Source organism: Aulostomus chinensis, chromosome 7, assembly GCF_037954235.1.
Source record: "Aulostomus chinensis isolate RoL2024-O1b breed Wild chromosome 7, RoL_Achi_v1.0, whole genome shotgun sequence".
Taxonomy (NCBI): Eukaryota; Metazoa; Chordata; class Actinopteri; order Syngnathiformes; family Aulostomidae; genus Aulostomus; species Aulostomus chinensis.
Window position 1 is genome coordinate 30,851,920 of NC_141326.1, and position 25,089 is coordinate 30,877,008.

At 48.3% G+C, this 25,089-nt stretch overlaps 2 protein-coding genes across 3 annotated transcripts in view; both read left to right on the forward strand.

The window, feature by feature from the left end:
* Positions 1 to 2,165: 2,165 nt before the first annotated feature.
* LOC147259521 (uncharacterized protein CFAP97D2) lies at positions 2,166 to 5,385 on the forward strand. Its single transcript, XM_086207971.1, has 5 exons — positions 2,166 to 2,258; positions 3,681 to 3,761; positions 4,120 to 4,238; positions 4,899 to 5,082; positions 5,258 to 5,385. The coding sequence occupies exons 1-5, from the start codon at positions 2,166 to 2,168 to the stop codon at positions 5,333 to 5,335; spliced, it is 555 nt and encodes a 184-aa protein (XP_086064097.1). The 3' UTR covers positions 5,336 to 5,385.
* Positions 5,386 to 9,158: 3,773 nt separating this feature from the next.
* The window catches only part of LOC147259522 (integrin alpha-11-like), a 58,734-nt gene continuing 42,803 nt past the window's right edge, over positions 9,159 to 25,089 (forward strand). For both annotated transcript variants that reach the window (XM_086209956.1, XM_086209957.1), the window contains exons 1-3: positions 9,159 to 9,217; positions 16,822 to 16,933; positions 24,253 to 24,362. In XM_086209956.1, the coding sequence (XP_086066082.1) occupies positions 9,169 to 9,217; positions 16,822 to 16,933; positions 24,253 to 24,362 (271 nt within the window). In that variant the 5' untranslated portion in view covers positions 9,159 to 9,168. The remainder of the gene's footprint in view (positions 9,218 to 16,821; positions 16,934 to 24,252; positions 24,363 to 25,089) is intronic.

Here is a 25,089-nt window from a genome sequence, read left to right on the forward strand (position 1 = left end):
GCTCCTCTGGACCTGGATTGGGTTGTTTGGAATCGAGTCAAGATGTGATCCAGACTGGACCGGACTCAGCAGCTTGGTGTTACATGTTGCTAATTACTCTGATCTGAAAGTAACAAGTGACTTCACACTGCTTCTGTCTGTGCGTGGAGCCTAAGAGGAACTGGCTCCACTACTTTTGTGGCACTTTGAGTAAACTGAGCACCGCTGGAAGAGTGCGACTCAGCCTGGCTGAGGATCAGCTGACTCCTACAAACATGGACCATGGGTTTGTGATGGCTGGTCAGATTCCTGACGTCCAAACACGCCTGAGTCCAGCAAGGCCACAGAGAGGAAGGAGGTTGGAACCATTATTCCTCCAGTCACGCTGGCTCTGGGTCTATTTACATGTACTTATGTGGTATTTGTGTGTGTATCTATAAATACATGTAATAACATTTAAGGGATAAATAAGTATTTCTTCAAATCAAAACAAAAGCCTTTATTGTCATTGTGTAGCGCACAGCGAAATGGGAGAGCAAAAGTTATTCAATATATAGACAAGGTTCCGGGCATAAAAAAGCGATAAATACAAATAAAAAGAAAGAAAACTACACATAAATGTCTTTATGCATGTGTGTGTGTGTGTGTGTGTGTGTGTGTGTGTGTGTGTGTGTGTGTGTGTATAATATATGCACACACATATATGTATATATACATATTGTATATACACACATGTGCAACAATGCAGACTCCATGGGGGGGAGCTGCTGTTTGTTGATGGTTGCAAGCAGGAGGCTGAGTTCCATGCTAACGTTAGCATCCGATGGGATGAAACAGCTATGAGAAGAACTTCTGTAAAGTCCCTCGGGAGATAAAAAGGTCTGCACGGGACGGCCAGAACCTCTAAACCGGAGAACCGTGTGTGTCAATGATCCTCAGAAATTAGTGTCTGTAGTCCATTACCCAGGACTCCTGCTTCCAGGAGCAGCTCTGACTGGTCGACTGGATTACATGTCACTGTATGACAGCGTCAACAGTGAAGCGAGCCGTTTGCATTCAAAGAGACTAAAGGTGACAAAGCGGTTCAGTGTGATGATGATGATCTCTAAAAGTCTGAGCAGTTCCAGGCTGCAGTGAGGAGCTTGTGAGAGGGAGATCTTCCCTCTGGAGCACCTGAGAACGCAGCAGCACTCATCGCTGAGCACATCGCACCACACAGGGACAACCGATAACTGGAGGGCCACTGCCAGGTTGTAGCGTGATACTGGACACGCGGACTGTATTAATAGGACTGACATGTTGTCAGAAGCGTGGGATATGGCCGTGTTGCTGCCTAACAGTGATCGCTGACCCCAACACTGATGGGAGCTGACAGTGACCTTTGACATTTGCCACCCACATCTTTTAAACTGTCCCACTCATGAGGGCAGTCATCATTCCTCCTCACTGCAGAATAACAGGAGATAGAGTCCCCATGGCCTTTCATGCCAGTGAGAAAAGAGAACACACACACGCACGCACGCACGCACGCACGCACACTAAACTGGAATCAGAGGACATGGTGTCCTGAAAGCAGCCTACTGAACAATTCCCTGACAGTTTCATCTGTATTCGGAGGAGAATCTGTGGAGGGTTTATTATTCCAGTCATCGCTGAGCTGCTCTCATCCAGAGAAGCTTCCACTCAGCGTAGTGTTATCATTAATCACAATCACACACACACACACACACACACACACACACACACACCTCACTGGCTAACATTCTAACGTTACAAGGATCAGCAGGTGTTTGATGGAATCAGAGACACCAATCATCAACAAATCACTTTTCCTGTTCCACAGTCTTCTACCTGGCAACTGCATTACCCACAATGCCACTTGCAGACTGTGTTCTGCAAGTCTATGTTTGAAGATGTTACCTAAAAAGTGTGATCCACATTTTAAACTTAATTTGATTCTTAAAATCAAAAAGCTGCAAAAATGTTTTTTCTTCATATTTAAAAAAAAATTTCAAAGAAGGGATGAGTTCTTATCTCTCGTCACATGATACATGCCTGCAGGCAGGACATCGGCAATAATTAATAGGGAACCTGATCAATCTGGAAGCAGATGAAGAGTTACGTCTCCATGGTCACGACCCCTCTGGCCTGCTAACACACTGTGTGGTTACTGTCTGAGTTTCAGCATGCATCGGTCCTACCAGCCGCTGAAGCCCGTCACCAACCGCTACCTGCAGCAGCGATGGGACCAGAGGGATCTGGAGAACCACCACAGGAAGGTAGGACCAACAGGACCAGGGGCCCAGGGGCCGCCTGCCCTCTGACACTTGAGTTACATTCTTGTAGTGGGGGTGATTGGTGAATGGGGACGCACTTGTGGGTTGAAGAAATGAGGTGATGATAAAGTCCCAGTGATTTACAACGTGTGTCTGAACGGAGGGAAACGGAGGTAAGGTCTTCTGTCATGGTGTTAGAAAGTCTTGAGACGCAGAGCTGAGGACATCGCACCAGGGTGGGGAGAGAAGGAGGACAGAGAGCGTCCTCCTGAACGCTGCAAACAAGCTATATTAACCTGACAGACGCCCTCTAGTTGCTGCGGTAATTATGACATACAGATATTCAGGAAAACATCATCAACAACGCAGCAGACTTTATTACATCACCGTTCACTTGCTGCGTTCACGTTCCCGAGCGCCCTGTCTTTGTCCTGACAGGACCGTTTTCTTTCACCGCTGCTCTATGACAACGTTACACAGGCTGTGTTACACTGCTCGTCCGCTGTCTTCACGCCATGCTAGTCAAAGCTGCAAATTCCATCAGAAAAGACGCAGCGAGCTGCTGCCTGAGGAAAATGCAGAGAATGAGCCAGACATGAGTGACACAGGGAAACAGGTCAATTTTCAAAATGAAACTGTTTGCACGCTCCCAAATGCAGCAACAGACCAAAAAGGACAGAAAATCACCTTGAGCTCTATGTGCACGCGCCTAACCACGAGACGCCGCCGCGTCAGCAGAATCAGGCCAGGCTGACAAAGCCGAGTGGCAAAAGACATGGCGCGGCAGAAACGCTGGTGGAAATCACAGCTGTGGAGGATGAACGTGCTCGGCTCCCCCATCCACAGGAAGTGGTCATCTCCATGGTTCTTCCATCCACAGGAAGTGGTCATCTCCATGGTTCCTCCATCCACAGGAAGTGGTCATCTCCATGGTTCTTCCATCCACAGGAAGTGGTCATCTCCATGGTTCTTCCATCCACAGGAAGTGGTCATCTCCATGGTTCTTCCATCAAAAGGAAGTGGTCATCTCCATGGTTCCTCCATCCACAGGAAGTGGTCATCTCCATGGTTCCTCCATCCACAGCCAATGGGACCGTTCCATGTCTTTTGATGGATCTGATGTAGAACTAAATCTTCAGATATCTTCAGCTGCTGGAACCACACAGCTGAATTCAGGTCTCTGACCTGGAGACCAGGAAGCAGACGGTGTACTAGCAGAACTCAGATTGGCCTCCTTAGGCTCTGAAGAACCTGGACGGCTGATACAGGGCTGGACATCAACCTTCAGATTGAGAAGTGGAAGCTTTGATTAAAGAGGAGTTCTTATGTCATGACAGTAGATGTGTGGAGGTTGGGGCAGTGAGGAGTTGGTGAGTAGAAGTCAGGTGAGTCCATTACTGTGCTGAACTCTCTTTACGTGTCCAGGTGAGCTCCGCCCTGCCAGTCGTGGACACCACAGGTGTGAGGACACCAGCGCACATCCAGCTTAAAGTCAAAAAGCTGCAGGTCACTTCACACACACAGAGACACACACTCACACACACAGACACACACTCACACACACAGACACACACACACACACACACACACACACACACACACTCACACACATTCACACATACAGACACACACACACACACACACACACACTCACACACATTCACACACACACTCACACACACACTTACACACTTGGTGCAATTTCCCTGGCGGAACGTCCAAAAGGGATTAATAAAGTAGTCTGTCTGTCTGTCTGTCTGTCTGTCTGTCTTTCTGTATGTGTACACACACACACACACACACACACACACACACACACACACACACACACACATCAAGTGTGTATTTGCTCTGTTTGATTCAGCTGCAGGGTGAGCGTCTGTCAATCATCGACAGAGACAACCGCCTCCTGGCTTCCCGACTGGCCGACATTCTTGCCTCAAAGGGCCAGGTGGACCACAGGAACCAGTACCAGCGGAGGAGGTCAGGTCCTACCCTGTCCTGTCTTCTTGTGTTCCGGTTTACATTGTGTTGGTCGGCCCCCGGTTCATGTTTGAGGACTTTCATGCCAGACAGAACAACGTAGAGTCCTATGTTTTTTGTTTGTGTGTGAAATAATACAAGCGTAGGCCTCCGCCCGGCAACCCAGCCAGCCACGTGTGTTCACTAGCTGGCGCTAGAGCACTCACTTCTTGTGTGTGATGTAGCTGTACATCAGGTGGAGACAACACAGTCATGTGATTTTGTTTTGTCAGACTTACTTCCTGTTACCACCAAGTGACGCTATGACTTAGCTTCAGCTCGTAGACGTCCTCAAGACTCTCACCAGAGATCATGTGACACCAGTTATGAAAGTTTCCTGTTCTATGGTCAGATATCCAACATGGACGCCTCCTTGCCATGGTAACCTCTCAGTCTTCACAGTGACCCGTCACCAGGTACTGAAGGAGGTTCTGACCCATCTGAGAGGATCTGGTCCACTGATCAGAAGACAACAAAGAGTAAAAAACATGTTATTTCCTGTTGAGAGCCCCTGCTCCACCCCCGAGACAGACAGACAGCACTGGTCACATGACCTCCTTGATTGAGGACTTCTTAAAGAGTCCCACCTAAAATCAAATTTATGGGTCTTTGGTTTCTCAGTCTGAATGCTGACAAGCGGTGGGAGGAGCTTCTACTGGTCAGCCGCCAGAATCAGGCCATCTACCAGCGAATCACATCCCGCCGATCAGAGTACAGTCGGCAGCTCTGGTTGGATGACTGGCAGAAGGCGGTGCGAAGGTGCAAGGACATTTCCTGTTACCCTCAAGGACACGCAAACAATCAGGTGGGTAGAGACGTCCTGTGGACGTCTATCTTCAGCCGTCAGAGCTTCAGCGCTTGTGAGGACCGCCTGGTCAGGATGTGATGGGACGGTTGAGCTGGTCGCTGTTTCAGGACAGAGGCTGGTAGAGTGGGTAATGCAGGATGGGACCTCACTGCTGCACTTTGTGTGTCCGCAGAAGTCCACCAGGAAGGAGAAGTTTGCTGCCGTTAAGAGAACCGACCAATCAGAGAGCAGCAGCAACCCTGAAGTCTGAACCGGTCATCAGAGCGACCACCTTTCTGTACTTGTTATTCTGTGTGACGCCTCGTGGAAGACATGACTGTAGTTTTCCCTCCTCTTGACATTGTGTTTACAAACAAATCATATTATCAACTTATTAAACATGACAAGACTTCATAAAACTATGCAAATGTTACATGTGTGTGGGTTGTGTTGGTCACAAGTTAGGCTGATTTACATATCGGAGGATGAAGTTGAGGGCGCCTCCCCCTCTCACCGGGACAAGGCCTTCTGGGGCGACTAAGAACAGTGGAGGGAAAATGTCTGTTGGCGCTGGAAAAGCCAAAATCTCTCTTTGGGTGAAGTGCAGCTTCAGTGAGGTAGTGTCTTAAGAGCCCGCGGCCTCGCGGCGGCCTTTTGGAGCCAAAACAACTTTTTTTAAATGTGTCATCACTGATACTGACACACATTTGCTGACTGTACATTACTGTTCAGCTGAAAGTCCTGCGTCTCCATGGCAACATCACCATCCTGACTTGACGCGAGAAGAACTCCAGTATGTGTCTCGTGTGGCAGAACACTTTTATGATGCCCGTGTGAAATAGGCTATGTCAATAAAGTTGGTTTGATTGATGAAATAATGTAATATTGTAACATATCCGAAATATAGTACGTGTTCAAATATGACAGGAAGAAGTCAACAGCTGAGCGACTGATGGGGGAGTGGATCCATGAGAAGAGGAGGACAGCAGCCGGAGCACCCAGGCTTCAAGCTCCAAGTCAGGAGGACCTGAGGCCTCCAACTAGAGAAGAGGTGAAGACAGGTTCCTCCCAGTAGGTGGCAGCAGACTAACGCCTGCTGCAGGGCGGACCCAGGAGAATTCCTGAAAACCACTTCAGACTGTGTGTGTGTATGTGTGTGTGTATATACGTATATATACATACATATATGTATATATATGTATATATGTATATTACATATATGTGTATATATACGTATATATACACATGTATATGTATATATACACGTATATATACATATATGTATGTATATATACGTATATACATATATACACACGTGTATATATATACGTATATATATATGTATACATATATACATATCTACACATATATATGTGTATATGTACGTGTACATATATGTATAGGAATATGTCTATGGAATCATTGGTGGGCCGGCTGTGCTTGGCTTTCCTGTTGGTGCAGCAGGAAGACCCTTGAACGCCGTCCGCCTGTCCTGATGCCGCTGTGGGGACATCTGGGAGCAGTTAGCCAGCGTCTGTGACGGTAAACCAGGCCAACTCCCGCCGGCACCCAACCAAACATTAGCAGCAATTATTCAATGACTTTTGCTCCATATGAGGGATTTTGTGTGTGCGTGTGTATGTGTGTGTGTATGTGTGTGTGTGTGTGTGTGTATGTGTGTGTGTGTGTGTTATTGTCTTGCTGCTGCGCAGCTGTATTACTCTTTCACTGTGGCTCACTTTTTTAAGATCTGAGGGAGATACAGACCTGCTCCACCAGCTTCACCAGAACTTCAACGACAACAACAGGACTTCACTCGTCTGCTCCAGGCTGTGAGTGTCACAACCAGCGCAGAGTCTCTGTGTTCATCCTCGTCCCAGCGTAACGATGGAACTAAGAAATGGTTGAGGAGATCTGTGACTGCGGCTGGTCTCTCTCATCTGGACATCAGACCAGAGACAAGCATCCTCCACTCAACACCAGGCCTCTCACCCTTGCTCTGCTTGCTCACAACCACAACCAGTGCATCATGGGAAGCCTGCGCCCCCTGAAGCCTGTCCTCCCGAGAAAACAACAACGATAGCAGTTTATTGAACACTTGTCAAGTCCAGGAATGTCTTTGCTTCAGAAAACACTTCTCAGAGATCAACCCTCAATGCTGCCTTCCAACTGCAGTGTTCCTGGATATCATAAACACGACTGCTGACCTACACACACACACACACACACACACACACACACACACACACACACACACACACACACACACACACGTTCCCTCCCCATCAATAAAAGACACTGGCTGGCTGCTGTCATTCTGCTGGAAACAACAAGTGGAAACTGCGAGTCAAAGCAGCAGCGTTAAAGTGAACCAGACGGTCGCATGGCCTTAAATCAGCCCGGGGGTCCGTCAGGGAGCCAACGCGCCAACATGGACAAGCTCACAGATGAAATCTTGTCTCACCTGGAAGTTTGTCTGTTTCATGGCTTTTGACCCCAAAAAACTTGATGGAACACATTCAAAACAGAAGAGGCTGATTCAAGGGGTCCGATCATCAATTAATTGATTTATTTTTGTCCAATACTGAAAAAATTTGCCGGTAGCAAACCTGTTAATTGCTATCGTGATATCATGACACAAAGATGCGGTACATTTGTAGTACAACAGGACATGGTCATGTCATGGTTCCTCCACCAACAGGAAGTGGTCATCTCCTGGCTCCTCCCCAACAGGAAGTGGTCATCTCCTGGCTCCTCCCCCAGCAGCCAATAGGATCGCTCCATGTGATTGTGGTGATTGAACCAGTAAATCAGCTCTGGTGAACAGAAGTTGATGATCTTCCAGGTTCAGTTCATCAAGATCATCTTCACTGATGAACCCTCTGATGATGCTGGAACTGAAACTGCTAATATCTTCAGCTGCTGGGACCCACACACCTTATTTCAGGTCACTGAGCTGGAGACCAGGAGTCAGACGTTCTACTTGGAGAACTTGTCAAAGAGGTCTTCAACAACTCGTTCGGTGACACGTCACAGCCTGAGAGACCTGAGAGCTCCTTGAGCTCTGACAGCAGTGTCCTTTACTCGACCGTCCAGCGTTGTGCTGTTTCGACCACTGTGATCCGTCCTCCTTAGATATTCCATCCATCCATCCATTTTCTTCCGCTTATTCCTACATTAAGGGTCACGGGGGGGTGGAGTCTATCCCAGCGTCAACAGGCGAGAGGCGGGGTTCACCCTGGACAGGTCACCAGTCCATGGCAGGGCCAACATACAGAGACGAACAACCATTCACACTCTCGTTCGTACCTACGGTCAATTTAGAGTCTGGATTAACCTGGTCCCCTCTTGATGTCTTTGGACTGTGGAAGAAGCTGGAGTACCAGAGAGAACCCAGCAGGAACAGGGAGAACATGGAGACTCACCCAGAAAGATCCTGCACCCGAGCCGGGACTCGAACCCGGAACCTTCTTGCTGTGAGGCCACGGTGCTGACCACTGCTCCACCGTTTAGCCCTTAGATATTCCACTTCCAGATTTAATGTCTCAAATTAATCAAACTTTGTTCTCACCCATTTTCACAGACAAAAAAATGCAACATACCAAATGATCCAGGAAACTCTTTCCCCTGTCCTAGTAGGATGAACATGGAGGAGAGAAAACAACCTTCATCAGACTTGAACTGATCAGCAGATGTTTTGGCTCCCGTGCTTCTGTACAAATCTGTTTCGTTCCCCTACTGCCACAAAACGCCTTCATTATTTCACTGTCACTGTGTTTGGGTCAGAACCGGTGGAGGGCAACCTCCCGATCCCCGGACTGGTGCTCACATCTGGTCCGAAGCACCGCCTGTGAGACCACAGACACAAATGCAGGCATTTCCTGTTTGTGCACCAGCTCCCGTTCTGACAAGGTGAAGTTGAACGCTCCTCAGTGATGGTGTGTGTGTGTGTGTGTGTGTGTGTGTGTGTGTGTGTGTGTGTGTGTGAGAGACAGAGAGGGGGTGTGTCCACTGGGCTCCGCCCCCATCTCTCCCTCACACATCAGAGCAGCGGAGTTCTGAATCGCTCACATTTCTGCCTGCTGTCTCAGCCCAAACACACTCATGGATTCTAACCTCATCCTACTGTTGTGGACCTGCAGCCTGCTGCCAGGTGAGACTCACACAGGAAAAGAACACCTGTAGGTCAGTTGTTGTTGTTGCCATGTTGCCATGGTGACAGACTGATGACAGGCTCACCTCTGTGCACCTGAGGATGCTGATATAGGGTTGTTATATTTTGTCTTTGACCCGTCTGATGGTCCTCTCTCTGTCATGGCAGGCGCAAGTCCCACGTCTCCATGGCAACAAGCCGATGGAGACTTGACAGGAGAGAAAGCTCCAAGTCTGTCTTAGAGCAGTAGAACTCAGCGCTCGTGTCTCCAACATGGACTCACGTTGAGCACTGACGTGTTTCTGTTGTCTCCTCCTGCAGCTCCAGTTCACACCCATGTGACCTGACTGTTGGTCACATGACAGTTGCTCTTAGCTGACATCATCATGATGCTCTAATACTGATTTGCAAACCTTTGACCCAAACGTCACTCGTGATTCATTCGAGGTTGTTTGTTGGTGAACCTGAAACTCTAAACTTCACAGGAGGGTTTAGGGTGAGGAGGGCGAGGAACCCTCAGTGCCGGCCAAGCAGCGGCCAGGCCGCTGTGTTTTTTGGTTGTCCATCTGTCTGTATGACCCAAATTGCATTACAGTGATATTTCTTGGATGCTTGGAGGGAATTTCCCTGAATTTGGCTCAAAAGTCCACCGGGACAACAGGATGAGTGTTGCTGGTTATGTAGATCAGTACCAGTGGTTCTGTTCTGTTGCTGGTGTGTCACCATAGACACAAGTATGGAGGACAGCGAGATAGTTTCCATGGTCACTAGTTGATACCTTTGCTGGAGTTGTCATTCCTGTGTAACTCCAGTGAGCTACAGATCAGGTTTGTGTTGACATCCACGCTGACCAGAGCTATCATTCCTGTTAGCAGGAACTAGAACTATGATGCTAATGTGTAGCTGCCTTAGCAGCTTTGTAGCAAACCCATAGCTGTTGTGGCTGCTTTGTTTTTTTCAACATGTTTGGGGATTTCCTCCAAAAATTGTGAACCTTTTTGAATTTGGAAGCAGGAGCTCAAATGGAACCAGCATGCAACAGCAGACAGACAGCTGACACGTCTTCACGGCCTCCAGAGAAAATCTGTATGTTTGTAAAGTGCTGGGTAATTTTCCTCTTCGCTGGATTAAATTTTGTTTTGTGCAGTGAAGCTTCAGAGTTTGGTCCCTTAGGTGTCTAAATTGAATTTGGTTCGATGACTGCGAGCTTCAGCCTGCTGAGAGGTGATGAGTGTTTCTGCCAGAGGAATCAGTGCTACTTAGCTGCAGCTGGTGACATCACTCTCAAGGTGTGTTCACACCAAACGCAATGTGAATTTTTGCTGACGTCACACTTGTTGCTGGGTTGTACTTGTTGGAAACCAAGTGCAGTTGTATCTGGATCCATGGCAAAATCTGGAGGAGCACACAGCTGGGTGAATTTTGAGTCCCGCTAAGGTAGAAAAGCGCTATATAAAATTGAGTCCATGAATTTCACCGCTTCCTCCAGGGACTGCGCCTGGACAACGGCTGTTTCCAGTGGTACTTCAGGCTGAAAACGGCCCAGTTCGATGACCTGCTGATGAGGATAGGTTCCAAGATATCAAAGATGGACACCAACTACAGGCACCAGGAGCGCTGACGTCAGTGACGTCAACGTGATTCGCCTCTCTACATAGACTTTATACTAATCTTAAAGCGCAAAAAAATTTGTGTTTTGAGTGAACACACCTTCAGACTTACCACCATCCTTCTGAGGCTCAAACATGTCAGGTAGCCAGAGATGTTCTGGAAATATTTCAATGAATTGTTCAAGTCATGTGCCCAGACAGGAAGGAGATCTTTTTGTGGGTTGAAAGTGTTAGCATCAGCTAGCTGAACCCCAGGCTAGTTGGCTTAGCCCAGTGGCTGGTAGTGGGTGAGAAGTGCTAGCATCAGCTAGCTCAGGTCCTGGATGCTGGCTAGTTTAGCACAATGGCTGGTAGTGGGTGGGAAGTGTTAGCATCAGCTAGCTGAGGTCCAGGCTAGTTAGCTTAGCACCATGGCTGGTAGTGGGTGGGAAGTGTTAGCATCAGCTAGCTCAGGTCCAGGTTAGTTAGCTTAGCATCATGGCTGGTAGAGGGTGGAAGTGTTAGCATCAGCTAGCTCAGGTCCAAGCTAGTTAGCTTAGCCCAATGGCTGGTAGTGGGTGGAAGTGTTAGCATCAGCTAGCTCAGGTCCAGGATGCTGGTGTGTCCAGCAGGAATCCTCCTCATCATCATGATCAGTAGCAGCAGTCGCTCTTCTAGTCCTCAACAAACCTTTGGTTCTGCACCTGTTGCTTTATCAGCTCAGTTATATTTTACTTCCCTGATTCACCTGCCGGTTGGCCCCTTTGTGTCTCTCATTCCTCATTTTCCTTCAGCCATTCTGCTGTTGTGTGTTTGTAGCTGCTGACCTGCTGCTTTTGTCTGTGTTCTCCTCCACAAACCGGAACAGAGCTTGAGAGATGAAAATGTTCCCTGCTAGTTTATAATTGGGAACCAAACCACCTGAGACTTTCTGTCTTGAAATGGACTCCAACTGTTCTGTGATTCATCTGCTGAGTGAGGCTCCGCCCATGTGCCACTCTGGTATTACAAAACAAACCCTGATAAAAATTATTGGCCAAGTCCTGCTGCTGGTTTGGCATCAGTGCTGTGCTTCATGGTAACCAGACGGACAGAATGGTTTTATTTTGTCTGTAGGAAGCAGCTGAGCCTCAGGAAACAAACAGTCTAAAAAGGTTTTACATAACAAAAGAAAATGTAAGAGGGCCTTTTTTTGGTGAGTTGTCCCTGAGACGTGTCATCTTATGTAAGGAGGAACTCTCACACCAAGCTCCATTTCTGAGTTGTGATTTTCACACATCCTGGAAACTTGTGACTCCTCATGTTCCAGAACAAAGACTGACAGCTGCAGTCACGTGTTCACATCAGTTCTTCACCATTAGACAGTTGGGTGTTTTTCCCCACAGGGAGATGCATGGGAGAGTTTCCCTATCCCAAACAAACACAAACTAACAGGCTCCTGTAGTACTGAACCTCCAACATCCACCAGTCTGGTGTTTACTGGTGGATCTGAACTAAACTTAATATTACAAATTTTAGACCCCACTCCTGTGCTGCTCTGTTACCAGCAGTGTTAAACAGACTTGGCAGCCAATCAGGAATGAGCATAAAACCTTGACAAGAATTTCTTTGGGTTCAACAGTGAGCATCCATCCATCGTCCTCCTCTTATCCGGGGTCAGGTCAGGAGGCAGCAGCCTAAACATTGAGACCCAGACTGTCCTCTCCCCAGCAACTTTGTGCAGCTCTTCGCAGGGAATCCCAAGGCATCCCCAGTGTCCTGGGTCTTCCCTGAGACCTCCTACTGCTTGGACATCCTCACCAGATGCCTAAACCACCTCCACTGACTCCTCTACCTGGAGGAGCAGCAGCTCTACTCTGAGTCCCTCCTGAACAACTGAGCTTCTCACCCTGTCTCTAAGGGAGAGCCCAGCCTCCCTGAGGAGGAAACTCATTTCGGCCGCTTGGATTCAGGATTCGAGGCGGCACGGTGGTGCAGTGGTTAGCACTGTGGCCTCACAGCAAGAAGGTTCCGGGTTCAAGCTCCGCCTCAGGTGCGGGGTCTTTCTGTGTGAGTCTGCATAATCTCCCTGTTCCTGCTGGGTTCTCTCTGGTACTCCAGCTTCCTCCACAGTCCAAAGACATCAATTTGGGGACGAGGCTGATTGATTCTCTAAATTGACCGTAGGTATGAATGTGGGTGTGAATGGTTGTTCGTCTCTGTGTGTTGGCCCTGCGATGGACTGGCGACCTGTCCAGGGTGAACCCCGCCTCTCGCCTGCAGACGCTGGGATAGGCTCCACCCCCCATGACCCTTAATGTAGGAATAAGTGGAAGACAATGGATGGATGGTATTCGTGATCTTGTGCTTTTGGTCATTACCCAGAGCTCATGACCACAGGTGAGGGTTGGAACGTAGATGGACCGGTAAATCGAGAGCTTTGGCTTTCAGCTCAGCTCCCTCTTCACCATGATGGATGATCTCATGATCCAACTTTCCCTCACGCATGAACAAGACTCCAAGGTACTTGAACTCCTCCACCTTGGGCAGAGATGGCACTCCACCCTTTTTGGTTGTTGAGGACCATGGACTCGGACTTGGAGGTGTTGATTCTCATCCTGGCCGCTTCACACTTGGCTGCAAACCAATCCAGCGAGAGCAGAAGGTCATGGCCCGTCGAACCCATCAGGACCGCATCATCCATAAAAAGCAGAGACCCGACCCCGCGGCCAACAGTGAGCAGAATGTAACATCTGAGATTCATCAAATCTGGAATTTGCAAAACTTCAAAATCGTTTATAATGTCCAGTTTCCATCTAGTCGGCTTGACCTTTGGGTCAGAAAATGCAAACATCAGGGTCATGACCTCTGACCTGTGCTGCCAGGTGATTAAAGAGTTTTTAGAAACAGAAGAGATGTACTTTCCTTCTAACAGAATCGTGCACCACTGCAGCGCCACAGAGCTGAAGCTGAACCAAGTGTGTTTTCAATTAGTTCAGACTGAGCACACGCTCAAGCACCGCCTCGCCGACAGTGGACTAACACAGAAGAATGTGTCATCAGCGCCAGTGAGGATCATCATCAGTGGCAGTGATACGGATCTGTCAGTCCTGGATCTGGGGCTCACTGTCCTGCCAAGTCTCTCTCAGTCGTCCGCCAGCAGCGCTGATAGATCGTCCGGCCTTTGGCTCAGCTCACCGTGCAGGAGCAGACACGGCGCACACCTTCAAGGCCCCTCGAGCTCAGGAGCCTCATCTGACAGCTGGAAGAGCTGCAGGCCAGGAAATACTCCCTCATACTAGCAGCAGCAAGGTCACAGGGTCAGCAGGGGTCACAGGGTCAGGATGGAGGGCAGGTTGTGCCTGGCTCAAGGACACTGAGGCAGCGGCATGAGAAAATGATCAGATTAGATTAGCAAGGAAATAAATGAGATGAGAGACGTTTTCTCATCCGATGACAAGACGAGAACTTAGTTGACAACTGGACACTTAATGAGATTAAACAGAGGAGACGGACGGATTACATCAGATTAGAGGATCCAGATAAAACCAATCAGATGATTTTTAATGTCATGAGATGAGATGAGAAGGCAGACCTGTCAGACCAGTAAATGAAGGCAAAGAAATGAGATTAGACAAAATAATCAAACCCCAAACAGCTCAGTAGCTCCTCGCCACTCCGAAAAGATGATCATAATCCCACCAGTCAGCGGTGGACGATGGTTTGGGTTCTGATCACGACGTTTCATAAGGTCTCCTGAAAGGTCATGTGGGCGGGGTTTAGGTGTGATGATGACAAAGAGAATGATCAAAACAAGAAGAGGTTAGCTTGTGGCAGTGCTTCAACACACAGTTTCTATGGCAACTTCTCAAAGGTTCTAGGGACAAAACTCGTGAGGTTGAGCTCCACCTACGACCAGAGGAGGTCCAGGTGACGTGACACTCACTCACATCTATCAATAATATCATACATGGAGATTGTTGCTGGGCTCTTTAGTCCTTGTGAGGCTCCCTGAGCAGCAGAAACACTCTGCTCTCTCTCCTCCTGCGTTTTGCGACAAGTTCGGCACTCGACTGATCGGGGCTTTTCAATTTCCCTCAGTGCCAAGGGGCAGCTTGATAAGTGAGGCTGGAATGAGAGTCTGATGGAGCAGCTGAGTTCAGTTGGTGGGGCATGTTGAACTGCACTGGGAGCTGGAGCCACTTCAGGCTGCAGGACTGGTCCTGAGTCTGTACATGTATGTGTACGGAATGGCCCCCTGGAGCTTCCAGTGTCGCTGTGAACCAACTGGTGTGACCCCTAAACCACAACCACACAGGGTGTTGACTGGTGGAACCGCCAGTTACACACAAACATGTAACTTGCTGCCTGGGTAGATGGTTCCACATTATGAGGGTCAGCAGAAACTGAAGGAAATGTGGGATTCAGAGGTCAAGTTGGACGCAGCTGAGAAGCAGAAGAAGACAATGCCATCTGATGTCAAACATGGCAGACGCCATGAATGATCAGTGAACTAAATGATGAAGAGTGGTTGACATTGTTGGAGAAGAGCAGAGAGGCCTCAGGGTCGGAGAGGTACCCTTGAGCAAGGCCCTTCACCCCAACTGCTCCAGTGGAATCTTGCTGCTGTTGTGCCGGTTCCATAAAGACAGGACGGTTGTTCCAGGCTCTGAGACATGGGGGACGCGCGGAGGTTTGTCTTTGCACAGCTGCTCTGCACACGACTCTGATTTCAGGCATGACACAGTGTCTGGAGCGCCGCCGCCGCAGCTGAAGAGGAGAAAAAGCTGAAATGGTTGCAAGGGTTCTGGATGTCTGAGCACAAAAGCATGAGGAGGGAAGCTCCGCCCCCTCCAGTCTGTTTTTCAGTTCGTGAAGCTGACCGATGCTGAACTGATGAAAGAGTGGAGGAACGCCTTGAAGTGAGATGATGAATCACAGTTTCATCCCCATTCAGACACGTTCAGTCACCAGGAACAAAGCTGTCACTTCCATTCATCATCCCAGCCCCCCCCCCCCCACACACACACACCTACGTACTCACACTCACACACACGCGCGCGCGCCTGCTGACCTTCCTCGTGAGACTTTGGACTGAAAGCAGAAGTGAAATGAGGATGAGCCTCTGGCACCAGACGGCTGCTCACCTTGTTTGTGTGCTGCTGCCACACAAACACAACGTCACACAAAGATCTTTACACAATGAGAGCTCTTAAACAGCAGCACTCGGCGCCCAGTGATGAATCACAGACGCGGGACAAACAGGAACCGAGATCATAAATCAGGCTGGCGGCAGGCAGAAAAAGAGAGGAGATGTATGGAAGCGATTAGAACCAGAGATAAAACTTAAATATTAAAAGCAAACCAACCCAGAGTATGAAAGGGGAACCCAGTGTGAATGCACCAGGTGGAAGTAAATAATACAACTCAGTTCAAACTGTCCTGACGCTGGGCGAAGACTCGGCTGAGATCAGGCAGAAAGGAAATTCTGATGTCTATTTTCCCCTTTTTTCTCATAAACCCTCAAATGTGGTTCTGGTGGAACTTGAATTGAGGAACAATGGGTTTCATTTTGAAGTCTGCTGGGTCTGACGGCATCGTAGTACCTTTGTGGTGTTCTCCTTGTGCCCTCAATGTTTCGCAACGTTCCAGTATCCTCACAGATCTTATGAAGACCCGTCTTCAGCTTTTTGAGTTATTCCATATGGATGCTTGACTTGGTTCTTATCTCAGATCAAAGTGTTTGTGGATTACTGAGTGGAACAGGACCAAACCTCAGTTGAGTGGATCCAACAATCAATGCATGTAGTCTGTTGAAGTGTAAATGTACAAAATCTGATGTATCATGTTTTGTCTGACGTTTGCATTCTTTGGTTCCTGTGGAACTTTTATTTGGCCCTAGTTTAGTGTCGGACATCCCACGTTCTCTCAACCTGAATGCAGGTTTCACGTTTTTTATCATTTGATAACCAATCAGAAGGCTCAGACACGTAGCGGTGTGGCTGGAGCAGCCTGACACATCTTCCTCTGTTCCAGGTCTTCACTTCTGCTTTAACTTTGATACAAAGAACTTCAAGATCTTCTCTGGTTCTAAAGACGCCCAGTTTGGCTTCACAGTCCAGCAGCACGAGGCGGGAGGACGCCAGTGGTAAGAATCCCAGTTCAATGCACATCCATCAGAAGATGAAACCAGTTTGTTGACCAGTTCATACTGGTCCGTCTAAACCTCTGGATGAACTCTGTAGAACGTCTCAACATGACCTGACTAATGTTCTACATGTTGTTCAGATGTTTGAGGCAGTTTTCAGACCCCTGCTATCTGCAGTATTGATCCCTCACACGCTGGTGCTCTCTGAGATACCGACCTCACCTGCATCACGGCGTGCCACTTTCTGTTGTGAATTTCCACTTCAGCATTCTATCAATCAATCAATCAATCAATCAATCAATCAATCAATCAATCAATCAATCAATCAATCAATCAATCAATCAATCAACCAGTCTTTATTTATATCACACCAATCACAACAGAAACCACCTTAAGTCACTTTACTCAAAGAGCAGGTCTAGGACCTCCCTCTGTAACTCAGAGGAAAGTCACCCAACGTTCCCACAGGAGCAGAACTCGGTGACGCTGGAGAGAAAAATTCCCTTTAACAGGAAGAAACCTCAGGCAGAACCGGGCTCAGAGTGGGCGGCCATCTGCCTCAACCAGTTGGGGTTGAGAGGGGGAGGTGGTAAGCCCTTTTCACACTGCCACAAAGCTGTGTTTTTGGTGCCTGTTGTGTTCACACTGAGCGACATGGTTTTGGGGGGGGGGGGGGCGTGGTGATGATGTAGCCTATCTAGCAGGACTTTAAAAAATCAGGAAAACATAGTGACAACACTCGCACACAAAGGAGAGACGAGGAAAACTTCACCTGTGAGTTCCAAGTTCAAGATACATCGAATATTTTGGAAGATGGCCAACTGGGAGACACTGAGACCTGCAAGCTCCTCAGCCTCCCAGTTTGTAGGTCTTTGAGTCTGAAAACGGCTAGAGGGAGGAGTGGAGAGGAGAGAGAGACACAGGGCCAGGGCGAGCGAGTAGTTGGTCCAGACAGGAAGTGATCATCCCAGCGTCTACAGCCCCAGGTGAGCTGCAGGGTGAGAGCACAGACACCTCCAGGAAGAACTTGAGGTTGATGGATGATTGACACATGAGGATGTTGTGGATAAAGATGGAGAGAACAGAGAGGAGGAGGAAGCCCAGTGCATCATGGGAGTCCCCCGGTAGTCTCAGTCTATAGCAGAATAAACTAGGAGCTGGTCCAGGATCAGCCTGACCGGCCCCAACTATAAGCCTGATTAACAAGGAAGGTCTTAAGTCTGCTCTTAAACCTAGAGAGGGGGTCTGGGTCCTGGACTGAAACTGGGAGACGGTTCCACAGGAGAGGAGCCTGATAGCTGAAGGCTCTGGCTCCATTCTACTGTTAGAACTCTAGGAACCAGCAGGAACCCTGCATGCTGGGGCGTAGTGCTCTGGTGGGTTCATGAGGAACTAGGAGCTCTTCCAGATACGATGGAGTCTGACCATAAGAGCTTTAAAAGTGAGGAGCAGGATTTTAAACTCTGTTCTGGATTTTACTGGAAGCCGGTGCAGCGAAGCTAAGACGGGGTGATGTGGTCCCTGCTCCTGGTTCCTGTCCGGATGCCTGCAGCTGCGTTCTGGACCAGCTAGAGAGCCTTTAACCACTTGTTGGTGCAGCCTGATAATGAAGAGTTACGATCGTCCAGCCTAGAAGTCCCAGATGCATGGACTCGTTCTCACCTGGAGACAGAATGTTCCTGATCTGAGAGAAACTGTGTCGATGGAAAAGGCGGAGCTCGAAATTTGTTTGATGTGGGAATTTTTTTTGTTACTTCCTTGGTAATAATCACAATAATATAAATATAATATCCATCCATCCATCCATTGTCTTCCACTTATTCCTACATTGAGGGTTGCGGGGGGTGGAGCCTATCCCAGCGTCAACAGGCGAGAGGCGGGGTTCACCCTGGACAGGTCGCCAGTCCATCGCAGGGCCAACATACAGAGACGAACAACCATTCACACTCACATTCATACGGTCAATTTAGAGAATCAATCAGCCTCGTCCCCAAATTGATGTCTTTGGACTGTGGAGGAAGCTGGAGTACCAGAGAGAACCCACGCAGGAACAGGGAGAACATGGAGACTCACCCAGAAAGACCCCGTGCTGCAGCTGGGACTCGAACCCGGAACCTTCTTGATGTGAGGCCACAGTGCTGACCACTGCACCACCGTGCAGCCCTTAATGTAATAGTTTTAGGTAATTATTTTTTATGTTTATATATTTTTGTAATATGCATATTATCTGGTGAATGTATTTTTAAGCTGTGGTCACTTAGTTTGCATGTGTTTCATTGTCAAGTACAACGTTATGAGTACAAGTACAAGCCATTACCTCAAAACAACAAGACAATGAACAAAAGAAGCTGTGCAGAGCAATAAAGCCTGACTGAAACGCCGCTCACATGCTGCATTTAGAACCCTTCACAAATAAACCTGTTCCTCATTCTCCTGAGGACCCCTGAAACCCTGCCAGGGCCCCTGGGTGCCCCTAGACCCTACTTTGAGAACCCAGCTGTAGAGGACCAGGTGGCTCAGCCCAGTTGTAGGAGGCTTAGCCTAGTGTAAGCTAGTGGAGGACGAGCGGTCAGTCAGGTGACGTCTCGGGTGATGACCCTCCAGCATGTCAGCTCTAAGTGCTGCGCCACTTCCTCACCTGGGGCCGGCGGCCATGATGGATTCCTTGCCATCTTCCAGGATGACAGAATCTCTTGCAGGTAAATAAGTGGAAAGTATTTGTGTTTGACATCTGATCTGTGGATCTGGAAACCATGTGTTGCGGTTTGTTATTCCCCAGCCTCCCTCTGGGAAGCCCATCACGCTGCTGTGTGTGTGTGTGTGTGTGTGTGTGTGTGTGTGTGTGTGTGTGTGTGTGTGTGTTTTTATTGGGGGGTGTTTGACACTGTTATTCTGCAGGGTTGTTTTTCTGAGCAGAGACGGTGACATTTACATCTGACGTGTTTATGCAGACAGACTTCTTCCTCTCTCACGATGGACTGGAGGAATATTCCGCATTCTAGAATTCATAAAAACGAGCTCCATCCAAATATTTGTCCAGTGACAGGAGGTGAAACGACTGTGAGGCATCAGGCTTCACGTTATTCCTGCTGCTGTTTTACTGATCTTGGCTATTGATCCTGCTGGATGTCACTGGACCGCCTGTTGTTTTAGTCTGATGTAATTCCATCTGATTCCATCATGTTACACCCTATCTCTTCTTATTGCATCATATCATCATGTGTCATATCACATATCTTCTTCATTGTATGGTATCATCTTATCGTATCATGTTGTTTCCTTCTGAATATCTCTGGATAAGTCCTGGCGAGCTCCCCGCCGCAGCTGTTTCAGCCAGGTGCCGCCATCTTGCCTGCATTGGTTAGATTTCTGCTCTCAGTTCTGTCTGATAGAATCAAATTTGTGACTCAAATGCAAACTGCTATTTAAGCTGATTAGAAGTTTAAGTTCAGTAAAAGTTCAGTCACATGGACGTGTTCCTACTCCTAAAGGAGCTTCAGATTTACCGTTGCTGGAAAACCTGATCACATGAACACGACCATGAAAATGACCACAACCTCTTAACACCATGTCAACACCATCCCTCTATCCCTCTATCCATCCATCCATCCCTCTATCCATCCATCCATCCATCCAACCCTCCCTCTATCCAACCATCCATCCATCCCTCCCTCTATCCATCCATCCATCCCTCTATCCATCATCCATCCATCCAACCCTCCCTCTATCCATCCATCCATCCATCCATCCATCCATCCAACCATCCATCCATCCATCCATCCATCCCTCCCTCTATCCATCCATCCATCCATCCATCCATCCATCCAACCATCCATCCATCCATCCAACCATCCATCCATCCAACCATCCATCCATCCCTCCCTCTATCCATCCATCCATCCATCCATCCATCCATCCAACCATCCATCCATCCATCCATCCATCCATCCATCCCTCTATCCATCCAACCATCCATCCATCCATCCATCCATCCCTCCAACCCTCCCTCTATCCAACCATCCATCCATCCATCCCTCCCTCTATCCAACCATCCATCCATCCATCCCTCCCTCTATCCATCCATCCATCCATCCATCCATCCATCCCTCTATCCATCCAACCATCCATCCATCCATCCATCCAACCCTCCCTCTATCCAACCATCCATCCATCCATCCCTCCCTCTATCCATCCATCCATCCATCCATCCATCCATCCATCCATCCATCCCTCTATCCATCCAACCATCCATCCATCCATCCATCCATCCAACCCTCCCTCTATCCAACCATCCATCCATCCATCCCTCCCTCTATCCATCCATCCATCCATCCATCCATCCCTTCATCCATCCATCCATCCATCCATCCATTCCACCCACAACAGCGACCAGTCTTGCCATTTCTACGGCAACCAGTGTGTCCACATCTCCCCCCCTGACTCAGAGGTCACCTGTAAGTTCATGTCTTTGTGTCTCTGTTTTCACCTTCACAAGCTTGACATTGCTTACTTCTTAGCATGAACACTGTCAGGCCACCGCAACACAAAACAGGAAGCATGTTTCCATGCAGGACGATGACATGTGGTGTCACCTCCCATCCATCCCTCCATCCAGCCATCATCCCTCCATCCATCCATCCCTCCATCTTCTCCCTCTTCTCCTGTTCAGGGTGGTGGGGTGGAGCCTATCCCAGCAGCCTTCCCCCTGGACAGGTCACCAGTCCATGGCAGGGCCAACACATAGAGACAGACAACCATTGGCTCTCCCAGCCACGCCTACGGTCAATTTAGAGTCTGGATTAACCTGGTCCCTCTTGATGTCTTTGGACTGTGGAGGAAGCTGGAGTACCAGAGAGAACCCAGCAGGAACAGGGAGAACATGGAGACTCACCCAGAAAGACCCCGTGCTGCAGCCGGGGCTCCACCCAGAACCTTCTTGATGGGGGGCCACAGTGAGGACCACTGCTCCACCGGGCCGCCCCAAGTAAACACCACATTTGTCAAATCAGTTCCTCTTAGGTGCTGAGGCCGGCAGGTAAAATGCTTTCATTTAAAAATCATCTTTGTTTATGGTTATTCATCTTGAGATGATGTTTTATGATGTGACATTACAATTTAGAACCATAAACACGATTATCATTAGAAGACAGCCGGTTGACACAGTCAATTGGTGACGGGACTCAAACACACGTCTCTGGTGAGGAGTCCAGTGTTTGTTGGAACCTGCCGACCACCAGCTGCTGCCTGACGTTGTGGAACCTGAGAGTTTGAGTTGGATCCTGAATAAAAACTGGGACCATTTCTGTGGTTCCTCCAGCAGATGAAGGACAGTCATGTCAAACATGTGAGATCACATGTGACTTTATACTGAGGAGACCAACACTGACCACCGACAGTGAGTAAATGTGGACCCATGCGTCCTATCGTCTCAAGAGGGCGATGCCGGGGAGCAATGGGACACAGAAATGATGGCCTCCTGGACGGAGCAGCGGGTCTGGCCTGAAGGTGCTGTGGTGGTGTGTTCAAGGTCCCTTCTATGATTTCACCTTCATCAGTGGTATGAGCTCCCTTGTCCTCCCCAATCCAATGTCCCTTGATGATTCCGTCTGGCCCCCAGAAGACAGCTATCCATGTCATCTCCTGCATCTTGAATCTCTGACTCCATTGCTGGTGCAACTTCTCCAGATTCTGATGATGAGTGCTCGCACATCCTAATCTGGAGCTGCCACCCATCCTGTTCTCTCACGCTCTCCTCCAGCTGATCGTTGTCTTTGCTCAAGTGGCAGTTTGGCTTCTCCAGGTTTTTGACTTTCCCCTTGCATTCCTTCATCTCCTCAGTGTTAAGCTGGAAAGCCTTAGCTCCGCTAGCCACCATTGTACTGCTCGCAGGCATTCACTTGTTTCTCCAAGTTCGGAATGGCCTCTAAAATGTTCCACTAGACACGTGCAACTGCTCACTGTCATCAGCCTGTTTCCTTGATTTCGCCAGATTCAAGTCTTCTCCCTTGTGTTGTCTTGACCGCCGTCACGAATCACTGAGGTTTCCCTTTGGGATCCAGTCGCAGTTTGGCAGTACAGTTGTGACTTACCGTCACAAAGTAGCCACGCCCTAAAGCATCTCCTGCTCATTTCAGCTTCCCTGTGCTAGTGGTTCCCAAAGGGGTCTGCAGGCCCCTGGTGGGCCATGAAGGTATTACAGTTGGGACATGAGAAGTCAGAAGTCAGGTCGTGTAAAATGTTATTCATCAGACACTGTGAAATTAAAAAAAGACAAAATCAAAACCATTACATCAGTTTGATTAAACCTATCATGTTGATATTGTTATTGAGGTGAAACTTTTAAAAACACTCTCTGCAATAACAAGAAAGTACAGCTTGATTGCGAGCACACGTGAACTTCCTGCCCTGGCAGTGGAATACGTCCAGCACGACGGAGGGGTGGCGGAGGCATCGGCTTCCTGCCTGCAGCCGCTAATAAAGACATTTAGCAGCTCATCATGAAGTCTTTCCAGAAGAGGTGGGGCTAGAGTCAGGTTTTACTCACCTGCTGCAGTTAGTAAGCACTGCTCTCCAGCTGTCTGATGTGGTTGCCATTAGCAGCTTTCACAGCGTTAGCGCTCTATTATGGCGTGTCGTCTGGTATGTGAGTCAGCCTTCTTCCCAGAACACATCACATGAGGTGGTGTTTAATCTGGTGTTTAACACCACTGGAACCTTATAATCTGTGCGTGTGATGGAAGAATACACATTTAAATACAGTGAGTATAAATGACCTCTAAAATGTCCACTCCTGTTAATTTCCAGAAAGTCCCATGGAATGTTTCCAGCTTGTCTTCAAAAGAGAAAAAGGTGAAAGTTCTCCAACTTCCAGAGGAAAATATCCACTTTTCACCTCCATGCAACCCCATCTAGAAGTTGATTTATGAAGGAAGTTGGAGAGTAATATTCAATGATCTGAAAATAAGAATGTCGCTGCAACAATGTTGAACATAACTTTGTTTAAAGACGGTCCTTCATCTTCAAACCACGTGAAGAATTTCCTTCTTGTTACCCCAGGAATGATCATTTTCATCTTCTTCTAATATTAACAACCCACATCGAAGGGCGATTCTCTTCTTCTTCTTCGTGAGGTCAAATAAGTCTGAGAGGAATCTAAATGACCTCTGGATAGACAATCAGGCTGCTGTGTTCCCAGTGTGCTAACCCTCCATGTTTGGAGCTTCCTGTACTACTTCAGCCTCAGGTGTGTGTGTGTGTGTGTGTGTGTGTGTGTGTGTGTGTGTGTGTGTGTGTGTGTGTGTGTGTGTGTGTTTTTCCAGGTTGCTGGTTGGAGCTCCATTTGAGTCCACAGGGAGGCAGCAAACCGGTGATGTGTACAGGTGTCCGCTGGATGCAGGAAACTCTACAACCTGCAGTCGGCTAAACCTGGGTGAGCAACATGGCCAACCAATAACCCGATCCTTCAAATATGAACAGATGATGTCACTGATCAGGGTGACATCATCTGTTCATATTAACTGAGTGAGCCAGACATTTTTATACACTGGTGTGATTATACTGTACTTTCCTATAATATACTATACTATACTGTACTGTACTGTACTATTCTATACTAAAGTATGTGTACATCATAGTACAGTATACTACGCTGTAGTATAGTATAGTATACTATACTATAGTATGTCTACACTATAGTATACTATATATGATATACTATAGTGTAGACATACTACAGTATAGTATACTGTATTATTCCATCACACTGAGTGTGTTGCGGTGCATTGTGGTTTGGGCAGCAGACCAAGGTGAGGGCCTTGGCTGTTTGATCCCCAGGCATGGAAGCTGGCCTTTGGGACATGGAATGTCACCTTTCTGGCGGGGAAGGAGCCAGTGCTGGTGGAAGAGGTTGAGCGTTACCAGCTAGAAATAGTCAGCGGGTGAAAGGGGTGAAAGGCGGAGGGCCGGGGTGGGCTTTCTGATAGCCCCCAGACTCTCTGCCTGTCTGGTGGGGTTTACCCCAGCGGACGAAAGGGTAGCTTCCCTGCACCTTCGGGTCGGGGAACGGGTCCTGACTGTTGTCTGCGCTTATGCGGCGAACAGCAGTTCAGAATACCCACCCTTTTTGGAGTCCTTGGGAAGGGTGCTGGATGGCCCCC